Source organism: Scyliorhinus canicula, chromosome 8 (genome assembly GCF_902713615.1).
Source record: "Scyliorhinus canicula chromosome 8, sScyCan1.1, whole genome shotgun sequence".
Taxonomy (NCBI): domain Eukaryota; kingdom Metazoa; phylum Chordata; class Chondrichthyes; order Carcharhiniformes; family Scyliorhinidae; genus Scyliorhinus; species Scyliorhinus canicula.
Window position 1 is genome coordinate 137,042,758 of NC_052153.1, and position 20,642 is coordinate 137,063,399.

The following is a 20,642-nucleotide window of genomic DNA, read 5'->3' on the forward strand; positions in this document are numbered from 1 at the left end:
TAGTTTAACTAATTTATCATTTGAGCTAAATGGTACCATAATGTGATAACACATGAATTCTATCTTCATATTCTTGAGATGTGGAATCATGTTTCCCATATTTCCATTTTATCATTTACAGGACAGAAGTAGGCCATTTGAATCAACTGATCCATGCCAGTTTTTATGCTGCACATGCCCTTCATCCCACTACTTCAACCCTTATTCCTGTCTCTGTGATATCTTTATATCTAATTTCCACTTAAATGCACCAGTCACCATGGTATAGTGGATTTTAAGGTTTATTCTCTGGCTGAAGAGGGATGAGCAGTAGGCTCATGAAACTGTTCTGGACAGCACTGTGTATTGTATTCCGAAGCAGAGTATGGAACAGCTATGTGTTGCAACATCAACAACCTGCCTTAAACAAAATAAAGTGCCTCTCAAGAATCATGGGTGTTCACTTCTAGGCTGATGCAAGATCTAGTCTTGAACCACCAATCAGTAGAAATGCAAAAAATGCCATTGAGTTTGAAGACATAAGTAGAAGTGGGCCATGTTGGCACATTACTAAAAGTGCCCAATAATGTTGCACCATAGTTTCAGCATGACAAATTCCTGATCTTTGATAGGTATCAAGTGGCTACAAAAAGGAAATCCAGCGCCTCTCTCTTGGAAAATGGAGGGGGAGACATAGAGGAACATAAAATATCTCCCACTTGATGTGCCTCTTCTGTTCAACATGTGAAGTTGATTTGGGTTATCTTGTTTGCTATCATGGTAAAGATCAAAGTATTTTCTGATTTGATTTATTGTCACGTGTACTGAGGTACAGCAAAAAGTATTGTTCTGCATGCAGTCCATACAAGAAAAATGTAGGACATACATAGTTACAGGGATGTAAATACATGGACACAGGAGTGGAGTGTCGTACTGCTCAATAGAGAGGATGTGTGAATAGATCAATTCAGTCTATAAGAGGATCATTCAGGAGTCTGGTAACAGTATGGAAGAAGCTGTTTTTGAATATGTTAGTGCGTGTTCTCAATCTCCTACCCAATGGAAGAGTTTGGAATAGAGAATAACTCAGTCGGGAGGAGTCTTTGATTATCCTGCCTACTTTCCAGATGCAGCGGGAGGTGTAGACCGAGTCAATGGATGGGAGGCGGTTTCGCTTGATGGCAGTGGCGTGCAGAGGGGGGAGCCGACGGTGCGGCGTTGGCCCCGGGCATCCATTGGATGGGGGCATCAATCAGAGGCTATTGCTCTCCCCAATGTCACCCAGATGCCTAAATTTTTCCACCTGAATTTAACAAATTGTTTTGCTGGGGGGGGGGGGGGGGCGTCACAATCAAATCCAGTGACTACCGACATGTACCTTGTGTCAGGGTGAGGTGACTGCACTCCCAGACTCCCCCGCGGTGGGGAAACCGCTCTATCTGCCGCGCGGGCGGGCAGCCCTGGACTACGCATGTCCAAGGGAGGGAGAGCTCCTCACATGCAGGGAAAGGCCCCGCCCCCTGATCTGCGTGCTGAGATGTTGACCAATGAAAAAAGATTGAGGACCGGAGACACTGTGGTTCTCCATCCAATCAGAGCGCAGGATTTGTGTGAGTGATAATTGAGCTTTCACACAGACGGAATCTTCCTCCTGTCTCCAACATCTGTGAGTAAAACACTTTCTTTTCTCCCCCTTTCCATTTCTTTTTTCATTCTGACCATCAATTGGTCACTTGCAGCAACTGAAGGGAAAGGAAGTGAATCCAGGGAGGGTTCAGACTCTGGAAAGCTTGGCCCAGGTCTCTCTCTTAAAAATATTGACATCCTTTGCTCCCTCAGTTTGACACATGAAATGAAATGAAAATCGCTTATTGTCAGGGGCTGTTTAGCACAGGGCTACATTGCTGGCTTTGAAAGCAGACCAAGGCAAGCCAGCAGCACGATTCGATTCCTGTAACAGCCTCCCCAAACAGGCGCTGGAATGTGGCGAATGCGGAATGTGACAATAAGCGATTTTCATTTCATAAGTAGGCTTCAAATGAAGTTACTGTGAAAAGCCCCTAGTATTGACCAGGACACGGGGGTAACTCCCCTGCTCTTCTTCAAAATAGTGGCTGTGGGATCGTCAACATCCACCTAATAGGGACAGACAGAGCCTCAGTTTAACAACTTATTTGAAAGAAGGCTGTTCTGACAGTGCAGCACTCCCTCAGTTCTGAGTGTGATGAGGGATTCAGTCATTCACCCCAACTGCTGACACACCAGCGAGTTCACTCTGGGGAGAGGCTGTTCACCTGCTCTGTGTGGGGGAAGAGATTCTCTCAATTAACCAACCTGCTGACACACCAGAGAGTTCACTCCGGGAAGAGGCCGTTCACCTGCAGTGTGTGTGGGAGGGGATTCACTCAGCCATCCATCCTGCTGAGACATCAGTGAGTTCATACAGGTGAGAAGCCATTGACCTGCCCTCTGTGTGGTAAGGGATTCAGTCATTCACCCCAACTGCTGAGACACCAGTGAGTTCACACTGGGGAGAGACCATTCACTGCTCTCTGCACACAGCGGTTTAGAACATCATCTACATTGAAATGAAAATCACTTATTGTCACAAGTAGGCTTCACTGAAGTTACTGTGAAAAGCCCATAGTCGCCACATTCCGGCGCCTGTTCAGGAGGCTGGTACGGGAAGTTATATTCAAAATGTTTTCCTTTCTCATAATATTTCTCAGTATATTAGGCCTTATACTTGAGTCTTTGGGGCATACAATCAAAATTTGCCCCGGGCATCACCAGACCTCTGCACGCCACTGCTTGATGGACTGGGCTGTGTTCACGACTCTCTAGTTTCTTGTGGTTTTGACAGAGCAGTTGCCATACCAGGCTGTGATGTTGCCAGATAGAATGCTTCCTATGTGCATCTGTAAAAATTGGTAAGAGTCAATGTGGACATGCTGAGTTTCCTTAGATTCCTGAGGAAGTATAGGCGCTGTTGTGTTTTCTTGGTTGTAGTGTTGATGTTGGTGGACTCGGACAGGTTGTTGATGTGCACGCCTCGGAATTTGAAGCTGTCAACCATCTCCACTTCGGCACCATTGATGCAGCCAGGGATGTGTACAGTACTTTGCTTCCTGAAATCAGTGATCAGCTCCTTAGTTTTGCTGAAGTTGAGGGAGAGATTGTTGATGTCACAGTAAGCCACTAGGTTCTCAATCTCCGTCCTGTACTCTGACTTGTCAGTGTTCAAAATCCAACCCTACTGTCGTGTTATCAGTAAACTTGTAGATGGAGTTGGAGCCATGTTTTGCCACTCAGTTGTGTGCGCGCGCGTGCGTGCGTCCCCACTATCGTGGAAGAGGTGTTGTTATGTATCGTTACTGACTGTGGCCTATGGGTCAGGTAGTCGAGGATCCAGTTGCAGAGGGAGGAGCCACGTCCTAGGTTCTGGAGTTTGATATGAGTTTGCCTGGGATTATTGTGTTGAAGACTGAGCTGTAGTCGATTAACAGGAATCTGACGTGGGAGTCCTAGTTGTTGAGATGCTCCAGGGATGAGTGAAGGGCCAGGGAGATGGTGTCTGCTGTGGACCTGTTGTGGTGGTATGTGAATTGCAGTGGACCTAGGCAATGTGGAAGTTTAGAATTGATGGGTTTCATGACCAACCTCTCGAAGCACTCCATAATGATAGATGTCAAGGCCATCGGACGACAGTCGTTCAGGTACGTTGCCTGGATCATCTTTGGCACAGGTATGATGGTGGGAACCACGGAACGGAGTAGGGAAAGGTTGAAGATAACCGTGAACACACCCGTCAATTGGATGCACGACCAGGAGCTCCATCAGGCCCCTTTGCTTTCTAAGGGTTCACTTTCAAAAAGGCCGATCTAACTTCGGAAGCTTTGATGGGAGGAATTGGTGTATCCGAGGCTGCTGGGGCAGTTACATCATGAAATTATCTTCTCCATCTACTCGTGTTTAAGAAAATGGGTGATTTATTAGAAACATTTAACAACTTAAAAATATGAAAATAATCCAGGTTTGACTGTTGTTCACGCTTTCTAACATCATGTGCATCCAGTGAGAAGCTCTTTGGATTGTGAGGGGGGCGGTCAAGCTAATCTCTGTGGCAAAAAGGTAATGAGAAAAATATCTTGATTTAAAAGCTGACATTCCCATCTCCTGATGGGACTTCATCCTAGGGTCTTGAAAGAAATAACTATGTAACTCCTTTATTCAAAAAGGGAGGGAGACAAAAAACTGGAAACTACAGGCCACTTAGTTTAACATGTGTCATGGGGAAGAGCTGGAATGTATTAAGGAGTTTCTAGCAGGGCACAAAAAAAATCTCTGTTAATCAGGCAGAGTCAACATGCCTTTGTGAAAGGGAAATCATGTTTGTCTAATTTATTAAGAGTTCTTTGAATAAGTAATGTGGATAAAGAGGAACCTGTTAATGTGCTAAGACAAGGTGTCACATAAAAAGTTACTACGCAAAATAAGCTTATGGTGTAGAGGATAATATATTAGTCAGGATAGGGAATTGATTCGCTAACGGGAAAGAGAGGAGGCATGAATGGATCACTGTCGGTTTGCAAAATTTGGCAAGCGCGAGTGACAACAGTGATCAGTGCTGGGGCCTCTAACTATTTACAATTGGTATTGAAACTTGTTTGAAGAGACCAAATGTATGATTGCTAATTTGCTGAGGCACCAAGATGGGTGGGAAAGTAAGTTGTGAAGTGGACATGAACCTGCAAAGTGAAATAGATAGCTTAAGTGACTGGGCCAAAAAATAGCATATGGAATATAATGTGGGAAGATGCAAACCTGTCCACTTTTTAAAGGAAGAGTAGAAAAGTTGTATACTACTAAAATGGGAGAGTTTGCAGAACTGACGTAAGGGGATCTGAGTGTCCTGGTACATGAATCACAAAAGTTTAGTATGCAAGTGATTAGTAACGTGAATGCAATGTTGTTTATTGACTGGGAATTGAATATACAAATAGGGACTTTTTTTTGTTGCTGCAGTTGTACAGGGTGTTGGTGAGTCTGCAACTGTACTGTGTACAGTTTTGGTCTCTGGTTTAAAGAAACTATATAAATGTATTAGAAGCAGTTCAGAGAATTACTAACCTCATTCCTGGGATGAAAGGATTATTTGCGAGGAAAGGTTGGGTCACCATCCATTGAGTTTTAAAGAATGAGGAGTGATCTTATTGAAACATACATGATCCCAAGGTAGCTTGATGGGGTGGCTGTCTTGTAGAAGAAACTAGAACCTAAGGGGACAAGGTTTAAAAATAAGTGGTCTTCCATTTAAGACTCGGGAGAATTTCTTTTCTGTGGGTCTTTGGAACTTTCATCCCCAGAAAGCGGAGGAGGCAGGTCATTTACTGTTTTAAAAAAAATATAATCTAAAAAGGAGTCAAAGGTTCCCAGGTGTAGGCCAGAATGTGGAGTTTAACTACAATCAAATCTGCTATGATCTAATTAAATTGCAGAGTAGGCTCAAGGAACCAAATGACCTAATTCTTGCTCCTAATTCTTGTGTACATATGGTTATATATTCCAGAATATTTCCTCCCACAGTCCAAAGATGTGCAGGTTAGGTGGATTGGCCATGATAAAATTGCCTTTAGTGTCCAAAATTGCCCTTCGTGTTGGGTGGGGTTACTGGGTTATGGGGATAGGGTGGAGGTGTTGACCTTGGGTAGGGTGCTCTTTCCAGGAGCCGGTGCAGGCTCGATGGGCCGAATGGCCTCCTGCACTGTAAATTCTATGATCTATAATACTTCAGTATAGCACTGTCTGTAGGAATTATTGCAAAAATACACCAGTTGTCTGTATATTGTAAAAGGTTTAGCTCGTCTTTCATTCTGATGTAGCACTGTTTATTAGCCGAGGCACAGAATATAAGAACCACAAGGTTATGTTGGAGTTAAATAAACAAAGGCTAGGTCACGACTCACAGCTAGAGTACTAGGTACAGTTCTGGTCACTGCATTATAGGAGAGATGTGATCATAATAGTGTGGTTATGGAGAAGATTTAAGATGTTGCCTGGACTGCAGAATTTTAGTTCTAGAGAACTGATTGGCTGGGCTTGGGTTATTTTCTTTTGGAACCGAGGAGGCTGAGGGGAGATTCTAGACGTAGTGGATAAGAAAGCCCTGGTTTCCTGTGAGGGGACCATAACCAGGAAGCATAGATGTAAAGTAGTAAATTATAAATTTAGAGGGAATTCTGGGGGAAGCTTTTTGACTCTTATTAAATGGCGGGGTTTAGGAACTCGCTGCTTGAAAGACTGGTAGAGGCAGAAACCCTCATAACATGTAATGATATTTGGGCATGCACTTGGAAGCACTGTAAGCCAGGAGGCTATGGATCAAGAGATGAAATGTGGGAGTAAATGGATGGTTCCTGGTCAATTGGCACAGACAAGATAGACCAAATGGCCTCTCCTGTGCTGGATATACCTATTCTGTGTAGTAGAATAATTCGACATTAACTGATTTAGCTTTCCTTTTATTGGTCTTGGATTTAATTTTGTAAAAGATATTGCATTTCTATTATGTGTTTTTTTTCTAATTAGTGACCGATTGGATTTTGGATAGAGATCCACAGGAAGAGATGATGAAAGCATTTAAACTGTTCGATGATGATGACTCTGGTAAAATCAATCTTCGGAATTTACGTCGTGTTGCAAGAGAGCTGGGTGAAAACATGACTGATGAAGAGCTACGTGCAATGATTGATGAATTTGATAAGGATGGAGATGGAGAAAGTAAGTGAATGTTAAAAAAGTTACTGTATAGTGATGTGATAAATATTGTTTTCTCTATTCAAACAATGTAACCTAAGAAATAGGGGCAGGAGTAAGCAATCTGGGTGTTTGAACCTACCCTTCAATTTAATAAGATCATGACTGACCTATCTCCAATCCACTTTCCCAACATATTCCCTTAGTATCCAAAGATCTATCCAACTCCTCAGACTTTAATGTACTCAGTAGGTCCTCCCTTTATTCTCTCAATTTAACATTGTTTAATTTTTTTCGCATGGTTTATTTTTTTTTTATTTGTGGCCTTTTTGTTTTGTCATCTGCACTTTGGGGCAGAGGCTGAAGCTGCGGGGAGAGAGTGCGCGAGCTGCAATAGAGAATGTCAATGATTCTTGACCATTTTAGCGTTATTACAGCACAGAAAGAGACCATTTTGCCCATCAAATACATGTTAGCTTCAGACACATTCCTGGCCAGTACCAATCCAGTTTTCTTTTGAATTCTTCGGTCATCTCTGCTTCCCCAACCTCCTAGGCAGTGAGTTCTAGGTCTTTTTTTTTAAAGCACAGCAAATTGTTTAAAAATGTTTTTACCCTTGCATCACTTTGTCCCATACTATGAGTGATAACATTTCTCACACAGCTGGAGTTCCCAGTCGGTCAATGTCCCTTCAGAATTTTGTTTCACCTTAGTCACCTCTCATTCTTTAAATTCTAGGGAATCCAGGCCTAATATGCACAATTCGTTCATGCTAGGAATAAGTCCAGTGAGCCTATGTTGCACTAATACTTTCCTCACTGATGTATAGCATTCCATTTGTAAGGAGTCCAAAGCCGTGTGCAAGACTTTAGGGCCTTGGTAATGCCAAACCTATATAATTGAAATTCTTGGCTAATATATTTTGCATTCGGAATTGTGGGCATTGTTGCCAAGGCCAGCCGGTATTTGATAGTGGTGAGCTACCTTCTTGAATGCTGCAGTCCATCTGGTGTACTTACACCCACAGTGCTGTCAGAAACGAGTTTCAGTATTTTGATCCAGTGACACCCAAGTCCGGATGGTCTGGCTTGGAATAGAACCTGTAGATCGTGGTGTTCCCATATGGCTGCTGTCCTTATCCTTCAAGGGTACTGTCAAAGGTGGCTTGGTGAGTTTCTACAATGCAGTTAGTACACAGTGCTGCTACTGTGCGTTGGTGGTGGAGGGAACAAATATTTAAGGAGTTGGATCAGGTGCCAGTTGAGCAGGCTGCTTTGTCCTGAATGATGATGAGCTTTTTTTGGAACTGTACTCACCCAGGCAAGTGGTGACGTGTAGCGGGTGGGGGTGGGCAGGCTTTGGGGAATCGGGAGGTGAGTTACTCCAGCAGGTCAGAAATTGCCAATTCTGCGTCTTGCAGCCACAATATTTACCCAGCTGACCGTGGTCAGTTTCTGCTCCATGCCAACCTCAATGTTGATGGTAATGGAGATGATCATTGCCTGGCACTTGTGTAACATGACTTTAAAAAAAAATGAGTGCCCAATTAATTTTTTCCAATTAAGGGGCAACGTAGCGTGGCCAATCCACCTAACCAGCACATCTTGGTGGTGTGGGCATGAAACCCACACAAACACGGGGAGATGTGCAAACTCCACGGACAGTGACTCAGAGCTGGGATCTAACTTGGAATCTTGGTGCCATGAGACAGCAATGCTAACCATTGCACCACAGTGCTGCCCTGTATGTAGCATGACTTCATTGTAACTTGGCCCAAGCATGAATGTTGCTAACATTTTGCTGCATACTGGTAGCTGCAGTGTCTGAGGAATTGTTAATGTTGCACGTTCAATTATTATCGAGAACATAGTACTATAGGTTCTGCTAAATTTCCCTCAACTGGAGTATTGTGTCCAATTCTGGGTGCCACACATGATGTGAAGGAATTAGGGTGCGCAAAAAAAACATTCACAAAAATAGTTCCAGGGATGAACATAAGAACATAAGAACATAAGAACTAGGAGCAGGAGTAGGCCATCTGGCCCCTCGAGCCTGCTCCGCCATTCAATTAGATCATGGCTGATCTTTTGTGGACTCAGCTCCACTTTCCGGCCCGAACACCATAACCCTTAATCCCTTTATTCTTCAAAAAACTATCTATCTTTACCTTAAAAACATGTAATGAAGGAGCCTCAACTGCTTCACTGGGCAAGGAATTCCATAGATTCACAACCCTTTGGGTGAAGAAGTTCCTCCTAAACTCAGTCCTAAATCTACTTCTCCTTATTTTGAGGCTATGCCCACTAGTTCTGCTTTCACCCGCCAGTGGAAACAACCTGCCCGCATCTATCCTATCTATTCCCTTCATAATTTTAAATGTTTCTATAAGATCCCCCCTCATCCTTCTAAATTCCAACGAGTACAGTCCCAGTCTACTCAACCTCTCCTCATAATCCAACCCCTTCAGCTCTGGGATTAACCTAGTGAATCTCCTCTGCACACCCTCCAGCGCCAGTACGTCCTTTCTCAAGTAAGGAGACCAAAACTGAACACAATACTCCAGGTGTGGCCGCACTAACACCTTATACAATTGCAACATAACCTCCCTAGTCTTAAACTCCATCCCTCTAGCAATGAAGGACAAAATTCCATTTGCCTTCTTAATCACCTGTTGCACTTGTAAACCAACCTTCTGTGACTCATGCACTAGCACACCCAAGTCTCTCTGAACAGCGGCATGCTTTAATATTTTATCGTTTAAATAATAATCCCGTTTGCTGTTATTCCTACCAAAATGGATAACCTCACATTTGTCAACATTGTATTCCATCTGCCAGACCCGAGCCCATTCACTTAACCTATCCAAATCCCTCTGCAGACTTCCAGTATCCTCTGCACTTTTCGCTTTAACCACTCATCTTAGTGTCATCTGCAAACTTGGACACATTGCCCTTGGTCCCCAACTCCAAATCATCAATGTAAATTGTGAACAATTGTGGGCCCAACACGGATCCCTGAGGGACACCACTAGCTACTGATTGCCAACCAGAGAAACACCCATTTATCCCAACTCTTTGCTTTCTATTAATTAACCAATCCTCTATCCATGCTACTACTTTACCCTTAATGCCATGCATCTTTATCTTATGCAGCAACCTTTTGTGTGGCACCTTGTCAAAGGCTTTCTGGAAATCCAGATATACCACATCCATCGGCTCCCCATTATCTACTGCACTGGTAATGTCCTCAAAAAATTCCACTAAATTAATTAGGCATGACCTGCCTTTTACGAACCCATGCTGCGTCTGCCCAATGGGACAATTTCTATCCAGATGCCTCGCAATTTCTTCCTTGATGATAGATTCCAGCATCTTCCCTATTACCGAAGTTAAACTCACTGGCCTATAATTTCCTGCTTTCTGCCTACCTCCTTTTTTAAACAGTGGCGTCACGTTTGCTAATTTCCAATCCACCGGGACCACCCCAGAGTCTAGTGAATTTTGGTAAATTATCACTAGTGCATCTGCAATTTCCCTAGCCATCTCTTTTAGCACTCTGGGATGCATTCCATCAGGGCCAGGAGACTTTCTACCTTTAGCCCCATTAGCTTGCCCATCACTCCCTCCTTAATGATAACAATCCTCTCAAGGTCCTCACCTGTCATCGCCTCATTTCTATCAGTCGCTGGCATGTTATTTGTGTCTTCCACTGTGAAGACCGACCCAAAAAACCTGTTCAGTTCCTCAGCCATTTCCTCATTTCCCATTATTAAAACTCCCTTCTCATCCTCTAAAGGACCAATATTTACCTTAGCCACTCTTTTTTGTCTTATATATTTGTAAAAACTTTTACTGTCTGTTTTTATATTCTGAGCAAGTTTACTCTCATACTCTATCTTACTCTTCTTTATAGCTTTTTTAGTAGCTTTCTGTTGCCCCCTAAAGATTTCCCAGTCCTCTAATCTCCCAGCAATCTTTGCCACTTTATATGCTGTTTCCTTCAATTTGATACTCTCCCTTATTTCCTTAGATATCCACGGTCGATTTTTCCTCTTTCTTCCGTCCTTCCTTTTTGTTGGTATAAACCTTTGCTGAGCACTGTGAAAAATCGCTTGGAAGGTTCTCCACTGTTCCTCAACTGTTCCACCATAAAGTCTTAGCTCCCAGTCTACCTTAGCTAGTTCTTTTCTCATCCCCTTGTAATCTCCTTTGTTTAAACACAAAACACTAGTATTTGATTTTACTTTCTCATCCTCCATCTGTATTTTAAATTCCACCATATTGTGATCGCTCCTTCCGAGAGGATCCCTAACTATGAGATCATGAATCAATCCTGTCTCATTACACAGGACAAGATCTAGGACCGCTTGTTCCCTCGTAGGTTCCATTACATACTGTTCTAGGAAACTATCGCGGATACATTCTATAAACTCCTCCTCACGGTTGCCTTGACCGACCTGGTTAAACCAATCGACATGTAGATTAAAATCCCCCATGATAACTGCCGTACCATTTCTACATGCATCAGTTATTTCTTTGTTTATTGCCTGCCCCACCATCTCGTTACTATTTGGTGGCCGATAGACTACTCCTATCAGTGACTTTTTCGCCTTACTATTCCTGATTTCCACCCAAATGGATTCAACCTTATCCTCCATAGCACCGATGTCATCCCTTACTATTGCCCGGATGTCATCCTTAAATAACAGCGCAATACCACCTCCCTTACCATCCACTCTGTCCTTCCGAATAGTTTGATACCCTCGGATATTTAACTCCCAGTCGCGACCATCCTTTAACCATGTTTCAGTAATGGCCACTAAATCATAGTCATTTACGATGATTTGTGCCACCAACTCATTTACTTTATTCCGAATACTACGAGCATTCAGGTAAAGTACACTTATGTTGGTTTTTTTACCTCTGTTTTGAATCTTAACATCTCCAGTTTTATTCCTTTTGTTATTACTGGGCCTATTCACTGTGCTCCCCTCAGTCACTGTACCTTGTACTGTCGCCCTTATGGATTTCTGACTATGTCTTCTGTGCCTTGCACTTTTCCCCTTACTTCCTTTTGTTTCTGTCCCTGTTTTACTACCTTCCAACTTCCAGCATTGGTTCCCATCCCCCTGCCACATTAGTTTAAACCCTCCCCAACAGCTCTAGAAAACACCCCCCCTAGGACATCGGTTCCAGTCCTGCCCAAGTGCAGACCGTCCGTTTGTACTGGTCCCACCTCCCCCAGAATCGGTCCCAATGCCCCAGGAATTTGAATCCCTCCCTCTTGCACCATCTCTCGAGCCACGCATTCATCCTATCTATCCTGACATTCCTACTCTGACTAGCTCGTGGCACTGGTAGCAATCCTGAGATTACTACCTTTGAGGTCCTACTTTTTAGTTTAACTCCTAACTCCCTGAATTCCGCTTGTAGGACCTCATCCTGTTTTTTACCTATATCGTTGGTGCCTATGTGCACCACGACAGCTGGCTGTTCACCCCCCCCCCCCCCCCCCCCCCCCAGAATGTCCTGCAGCCGCTCCGAGACATCCTTGACCCTTGCACCAGGGAGGCAACATACCATCCTGGAGTCTCGATTGCGTCCACAGAACGGCCTGTCTATTCCCCTTACGATCGAGTCCCCTATCACTATAGCCCTGCCATTTTTCTTCCTGCCCTGCTGTGCAGCAGAGCCAGCCACGGTGCCATGAACCTGGCTGCTGCTGCCTTCCCCTGGTGAGCCATCTCCCTCAACAGTATCCAAAGCGGTATATCTGTTTTGCAGGGAGATGACCGCAGGGGACACCTGCACTGCCTTCCTACTCTTGCTCTTTCTTTTGGTCACCCATTTTCTATCTCCCTCAGTAACCTTCACCTGCGGTGTGACCAACTCGCTAAACGTGCTATCCACGACCTCCTCAGCATCGCGGATGCTCCAAAGTGAGTCCATCCGCAGCTCCAGAGCCGTCAAGCGGTCTAACAAGAGCTGCAACTGAACACACTTCTTGCACGTGAAGGAGCCAGGGACAGTGGACGTGTCCCTGAGCTCCCACATCGCACACGAGGAGCATGACACGGGTCTGGGATCTCCGGCCATGTCTTAAACCCTTGGTAAACTTAAACAACTAGAATTTCAAAATAAAAATAAATAAATTAGACAATGAAAAGAAAAAGAGAGACTACTTACCAGTGACTTACCAGGGTAAAAAAGCACCTCCTTACACTCTGCACCGAATTACCTCACTGCACCAAATTACCAAGTTTAAATCTCTCACTCTGTATGAGTCTCACTCCGGATGTGTCTCCTGGAAAAGTGCTCCTGGAAAAGTGAAGAACTTAAGTTACCCAGATAGATTGGAGAGGATGGGACAGTTCCCTTTTAGAAGAGAAGTTGAAAGAAATATGCAAAATCGGCAACAATCTGGACTGAGTGGATGGGGGGGTGGGGGGATTAGTTGGCAGAAGGATTGAGGACTGAATTAAGGGGTGGGATTCTCCATCGCAGTCGGGCAGAGGTTGACGCCGGCCACCCAGCGGAACGCCATGCTGCGGCACCTCGATAGCAGCGTGAATGGGGTCCATGCTGTGTGCCGGCATGAGCAGCAACGACCATAGCATACGATTAACGTGCCCGACCCGATGTTCTCAGGCCTCCCGCCGTGCTCCGCCTCTGCCAGACGGAAGTGATGACGCCGTGGTTTACTTGTATTTAAATTTGGGAAACGGGTACCGTGGCCAGTGAGAGGAGGGTACCATGGCCAGTGAGAGAGGCGTTAAGTCAAAGGTGCAATGTGGACTGCCAGTTGTGCCGCTGGCCTGGGGTGACTGCCCAGGCTGGGGGAGGCAGCCATCTGGCAAGGCAGCCATGACTGAGGTGTGGTGGCCCTCGGGTTAAATCACACCAGTCAGTGCTCTCGAGCGGGAGAGAGCCCATGGTCCTGGGACTATGACAACTTTCAGTTAGTGGTTCTTGCAAAACAGTTTAGGGGCGGGCAGCCCTGCACAGCTGGCAATGAGAGTTAAAAGTTCAATTTTGACAAGTTGGGGCACAGTAGCAACATCTAAGTGCCTTCACCTTTTTAATGCATCTGAAATAAGTGAAAGAAATAGGGCACTATGGCGTAAAAGGAAATGGGTGGCAAAATGTAAGCACGGCCAAGTCTGGACCATACTTGGAGATTTGTTGATTCTTTTCCTTTCCCCATGTATCCTAATGTATCAATTCTGATAAAATGAGACAGTTTACACAATATCAAAAACCAAACAATTCAGTTAACAGAATACACCAAGCTAGATTTTCAAAAGCATTTTGACGCTGCTTTCCTGGCTTTGGTAATGAGTGTGCAATGGTCTTAATTGCTGACCTTTTTCAAAAAGATGGTGCTTTTGATTTATTAATATTGTATATGGTACCTTTTATCATGTGTTGATTGCCACATGTTTGGTGAGCATCAGAATCCTATTGATCAACACTGCTGTAGATGTGCTGGCTTGCTGATCTAGAAAACTGTCTTGAATGTATTTAATGAATTTTATTTCTCATGACTATTACTGTAGATTGTTTGCCCAGCCGATATGAAAATTGAGATCCCCCATGATTACTGTATGCCACCTAACATTTACCAGCTGAGCAAATAAAAAAATTAGGGGCGGGATTCTCCGTTTCTAAGAATGTATTGACGCTGACGCAGGATTCGTGGACTTTCATGACAGCAAAACTGGTGTCAAACCTGGATCAATTCCGCAACTGCTGGAGGGGCTAGCACTGGCGCTACGTGGAACACAGCTGATTCCAATGAAAACAGTGCGGGATTCACCAGGTCCTTGATTGACACTCGGGAGGCTGGCGAGCTGCAGACGAATGTACACGTTACAATCCCCGCACACACTCATCACAACCAACAAGATGGCACTGGTTATGCTAGAGCGTGCCCATACATTTGATGGGTCGGCTGGTGCCAGAGGGCACCTGAGGAGACACCTATTCAACCTGTGGCTCTAAATTCAGGATGGGCTGTTAGCGGTGTGTGCAGCTGCATTACTGCCTTGCTGGCTGTGGCAATGATGTTCTGTGCCCATCCATCCCGATCCCACAGCCCAGCTGGCCACCCCTCCCTCCCCACAGCTGGGCAGAAGCCCTCTGGGCAGCAGGACAACTGTCACCAAACTATGGCGATGTTGGGCACTTGTACTCTCTCTCGCTCAGCAGCCATTATGCCAGTTGCACTATTTTTAAAAGCACAAGTGAACTGCAAAACTCGGCCCATTGGAAGCAGAGCATCGTGAAGGTGGGGCCCGTTGACGACGTGCAAATAGTGTTTACTGTACGTGCATTCCAGACCGCATTGATGCCGCTGTCGAGTTGTTGGAGAATTGCGATTTGCCATCAAATCAGCGCACACCGTGATTTTGGCGTCGGAACCTATTCTGCGGCCATCGCTTTTCACAATTTTGCCATCGGCCAACGGAGAATCCCGCCCTAGATATCTGCATTTTGCATAATTTGGTTTGCCTTTTCTTTTCTAAAACATTTTATTAAGGCATTTATGGTTTTATATCAAACAATACAAATGTAAACATAGTTCAGTGCGTAACCCATCCCTCCATCTCCCACTATTCCCATTTATCCTAAACACAAAATAGTCTTAATTCCCCCCTCCCTCACCCCCCTTATTGAATCTGTTTCGATAAACGGCTACCACCTACGAACGAACCCTAGCAATGTTCCTCTTGGGGCGGGTTTCTCAAGTCTAAGAAAGCCATCCGTATCGCTAATCCAGGTCTCCGATTTTGGGGCTTCGAGTCACTCCACGCTAGGAATACACGTCTCTGGGCTAACAAGGAAGCAAAACCAAAATGTCAGCCTCTCTCGCTCTCTGGACTCCCGGAACTCCCGACACTCCAAAAATCGACACCTCTGGACTCGGCGCCACCCTCGTTTTTTTAGCACCGTGGACGTGACATCCACAAATACCTGACAGTATCCCCTAAGCTTCGGGCATGCCCAAAACATGTGGACATGGTTTGCGGGCCCTCCTGCGCACCTTGCATACCTGTTTTTCACCCCAAAATACTAGCTCATCTGGACCACCGTCATGTGTGCCCGGTGAACCACCTTGAATTGTATCAGGCCGAACCTGGTACATGATGAGGACGTGTGCTCAGAGCATCCTCCCACAGACCCACCTCTATCTCCCCTCCCAGCTCATCTTCCCATTTACACTTCTTTAAGTTCTTTATTGATTTCGGAAGCCTTCCCTCCTCCACTCCCATTCTAGAAACTACCTTGTCCTGTATCCCCTGTTGCGGTAGAAGCAGAAAGGTCAAAACCTGCCTTTGCACAAAATCCATTATCTGCAGATATCGAAAACCAATCCCTCCGGCAATTCGAACTCCTCCTCCAAATCTCCAAATATCCAGCCTTCCTGCAACAAACTGATGAATGCCACAAATTGGATCCCCCACACCCGCTCCCTCCACTCCCATATGCTCCCGCCACTGCCCCCAAACTGACATAACCGCCAGCACCACTGGGCTTATGGAGTACCGGGCTGCCGAGGACGGCAGAGGAGCCGTTAATAATGCTCCCAAACTTGTGCCTTTACACGTGCCGCCTCTATGCACTCCCACACCAAACCCTTCCATTACCTACTTCTTAATCATGGCTATATTTGCTGCCCAGTAATAGTTCCTAAAGTTCAGCAGTGCCGTTCTAACAGCACTTTCTTTACTCGCTGGGCTTTACCTGCCCCCACAAAGCCAGAGATTACCCTATTCACCCGCTTAAAAATGCCTTTGGTATAAAAATAGGGAATCACTGAAACAAAACCCAGAAATCTCAGGAGGACAGTCATTTTTACGTCTGTACCCTCCCCGCCAGTGACAATGGGAAAATGTCCCACCTCCGAAAGTCGTCCTTCTTTTGTTCAACTAACCGGGTCAAATTTAAGTTGCGTAACTGCTCCCGTCCCCGTGCCACCTGAATTCCCAAATAACGAAAACTCCCTCCCACTACTTTAAATGGCAGCTCCCCCAGTCTCCTCTACTGCCCCCGCGCCTGGATCACAAAAACCTCACTTTTGTTCATATTCAATTTGTACCCTGAGAACTGGCCAAATTCACCCAAAATCGATTTCTTCCACCCCCCCCCCAAAACGGGTCAGAAATATATAGGAGTAGGTTGTCTGTATATAACGAGACCCTGTGTTCCATCCTCCACCCCCCCACCTCCTTGCCAGACTAACCCCTTCCATCCCTTTGAAGCTTTCAGCGCCATTGCCAATGGCTCCATAGCCAATGCAAACAATAGTGGGGAGGAGAGGACACCCTTGTCTTGTCCCCCGGTGCAGTCTAAAGTAGTCCGGACTCGCCCGGTTCGTCCGCTCACTAGTGCCTGGTGCAGCAGCCGAACCCAGTCAATAAAGCCCTACCCAAACCGTCCCAGGACTCCCACAAATAATTCCATTCTACCCAGTCTAAGGTCTTTCCACGTCCACAGCGGTCACTACGCCCGTCTTCCTCCCCTCGGAGGGCATCATGATCACGTTTGGGAGCCTTCTAACGTTGGCTGTTAGCTGCCTGCCTCTAACAAACCCCATATGGTCTTCCCCTATCACCCCTGGAAAACAATCCTCTATCCTTGAGGTAAAAGTCTGGCCAGCAATTTGGCATCGACATTTGGTAAGGAGACTGGTCTGACCCACATTGCTCTGGGTCCTTCTCTCGCTTCATGATCAATGTGATTGATCGGGCCCAGCATCCCAGAAAACATTTTGTAAAATTCCACAGGATAGCCATCCGGTCCCGGGGCCTTGCCCGACTGCATGGCCTCCAACCCCTCTACTACTTCTACAGTCCCGATCGGGGCTTCCAACTCCTCCACTGACCCTTCCTCCACCTTCGGAAGCTCCAAAACCTGCCTCATCCCCTCCACCCCAGCTGGGGGGTTCCGACTCATCCAGCCGACTATAAAACTCCTTGAACAGCCCATTCACCTCTGCTGGGTCCAAGACCGTGTTTTTCCCCCTCTGTCCTTCACTATCTCCCTTGCCTCCTCCATCTTCCTTAGCTGGTGTGCTAGCATCCTACTGGCGTTCTTCCCATATTTGTATGTCACCCCCCCCCCCCCCCCCCCCCCCCCCCCCCTCTCCTTCCTCAACTGCCCCACCACTTTCCCTGTGGGTAACAGACCAAACTCCATCTGCAGCTTTTGACGCTCCTTCAACAATCCCGCTTCACCTTCTCCCGATGAGCCCGTATCGAAATTGGAAATTAGCTCCCCCCCCCGACCACTGCCTTCAGCGCTTCCCGTACCATTGCTGCCAAAACTTTCCCCGTATCATTTATCTCCAAATAGTTCTGAACGGCCTCCCCGCCCACACATCCCCATATCTGCTAACAGTCCGACATCCAATCTCCATTGCGGGTGCTAACCCCCATCCTTACTCGCCCATAAATCCACCCAGTGTGGAGCATGATCTGACCCAACTATCGCCGAATACTTGGTATCCACCACTCCCGCCAGTAAAGCCCCTTTCAAAATGGAAAAACCGGGGTGGGGGGGGGGGAATCCTTTGCTCTTGGCAGTCCAAACCTCCATGGGTCTTCCCCCCCCCCCCCCCCCCCCCCCCCAAATCTGTTCCATAAACTCCTTTAGCTCCTTCGCCGGCTGGCACCCTCCCTTTCCCTAACACCCACCTCATAAACTCCGCGTCATCCCAATTTGGTGTGTAAATATTCACTAGTACCACCGGCATCCCCTCTAGCTTCCCACTCACCATGATATACCTACCCGCTGAGTCCACCACTATAATCACTACCTCAAATGACACCCAGTTATTAATCAAGATCGTAACCCACACCCTAGTTTTAGAGTCTGCCCCAAATGAAATACCTACCCGACCCATCCTTTCCTCAGCGTAGACTGATCCACTACCCTCAATGTGTCTCTTGTAACATTGCCACATCCGCGTTTAACCTCCTAAAACGCGCGAATACGCAAGCACTTTTAACGGGCACATTCAGCCCTCTTGCGTTCCATGTGGTGAGCCTGGCGGGGCCCACTGCCCTTGACCACCATTTTATCTTCCCGCGCCAGCCCCTCCCCTATCAGTACAACAATTTTCCCTCTTCTCTCCCCCCCCCCCCCCATCACTAACAAAACAACAATCCCAATCCAACTAGTCACCTGCTTGCCCCCCCCCCCCCCCCCCCCCCCACTGCGCTTCCATGAGCTAGCCCGCCTAGCTAGCCTGGTAGTCCCCACCCATGGTGCCAAGCATCCTACCCCCACCCACTGATCTCCCTCCCCGCAGCTTGAACATACAGATGTAAAACATCACAAACGGCAGCAAACAAAAGAAGAAAATCCCACCCACCATCTCCCCCGCAAGAACAAAGTTAACCCGTATACAAAACTGAGCAACTTCCCAAAACAATTGGTACAAAAACACTGCATACCAGCCCATAAAGAAAATAAATTTAACAGCGTAGGTACAGAATTACTCGCCCCCAAGTTCAATGTCGTCCATCAACTGCCACTCCCTTGTCCTTAACAAAGTTCATCGCCTCATCCGGTGATGTTAAATAAAGTTCTTGACCCTCGTAAGTGATCCACAAATGAGTTTGGTACAGCATGCCAAACTTCACTCCCTTCTTGAAGAGCACCAATTTAACTTTGTTAATATTTGCCCTTTTGGCCAGCTCCGCATCCAAGTTCTGGTAAATGCGCATCTCATTATTATCCCATTTGCAGCTCCTCTGCGTGGCCCACCTCGATCTGTTCCTTATCCAGGAACCGGTGCATTCGTACCAACATCGCCCTCGGTAGCTCATTCATCCGCGGCTTTCTTGAAATCACTCTGTGCGCCCTGTCCACTTCCAAGGGTCAAGCAAACGCACCTTTGCCCAGCAGCTTCTCGAACATTTGCCCCATGTATGCCACTGCGTCTGACCCCTCGTGCCCTCCGGGAGGCCAACAATCCTGAAATTCTGTCTACGCAATCTGTCCTTCCGATCCTCCACCTTTTCTGGTGATTCCTTATCAGATCCATCTCCACTGCCATTGCGGTTAGCTGGTCCTCTTGCTCAGCCACCTTCTCTTCCACCTTCTGGATCGCCAGTCCCTGGGCTTCTAATCTTTGCTCCACTCGATCAATCACCGTCTTAATCGGGTCCAGGTACTCCTGTCTTTGCTTGGCGAAACTCTCCTGGAGGAATTTCACCACCAACTCCATTGACCACTGGGCCGGCAATCCCAGCTCCAGCACCTCCGCCATGTTTTCCTGTGCTGCAGACTCCGCTCTCTGCTTTGCGTAACAATCTCTTCTTTGCAGACCACTGCTGGTCCATGATTCCATAAACGGTGGGGGATTCCTCCTCTCTATCTCACCAGTCTCCATTTCTCCGATCAAATCCCCTATAAGTCGGGGGGGGGGGGGGGGGGGGGGGGGGGGCGGGGGCGGCGGCGGCGGAGAGAGAGGAAAGGTCCCAAAACACCACCACGAGTGGGAGCTACCAACTAAGCGACCTCTCACTTCATGGCCGCCACCGGAAGTTGTCTGGTTTGCCTTTCTGTTCAATTTGATACACTGGTGGAACTTGCATTGTTTGAGGACTTTGTCATAGTTATGGGAATTTATTTCGTGAATTTAATGGCTGGTATTTATCAAAGAGGTTATCTTAAGCTTCTAATTCATTTTTGAGTGGACTACCAAGCCTGACACTGCAGATTTCTCCGTTCTTGTGAACAGAACTAAATTAATTGGTAAATCTTTAATTCTGAAACTGTCAATTATATGAAAGGACATCCTTAAGTTCTTTTTAACTTAGCTATGCTTTCAGGGGCTTGCTGAGTTGAGGCCAATGATTTTACTTGAAGAAGCTTATCAAGATAAAGCCATAAAAATTG

The 20,642-nt window shown here is 46.3% G+C and overlaps 1 protein-coding gene across 2 annotated transcripts in view; it reads left to right on the forward strand.

Moving 5' to 3' along the window:
• cetn3 (centrin 3) overlaps positions 1-20,642 on the forward strand; it is a 43,499-nt gene that overhangs the window by 12,749 nt on the left and 10,108 nt on the right. For both annotated transcript variants that reach the window (XM_038805300.1, XM_038805301.1), the window contains exon 4: positions 6,568-6,759. In XM_038805300.1, the coding sequence (XP_038661228.1) occupies positions 6,568-6,759 (192 nt within the window). The remainder of the gene's footprint in view (positions 1-6,567; positions 6,760-20,642) is intronic.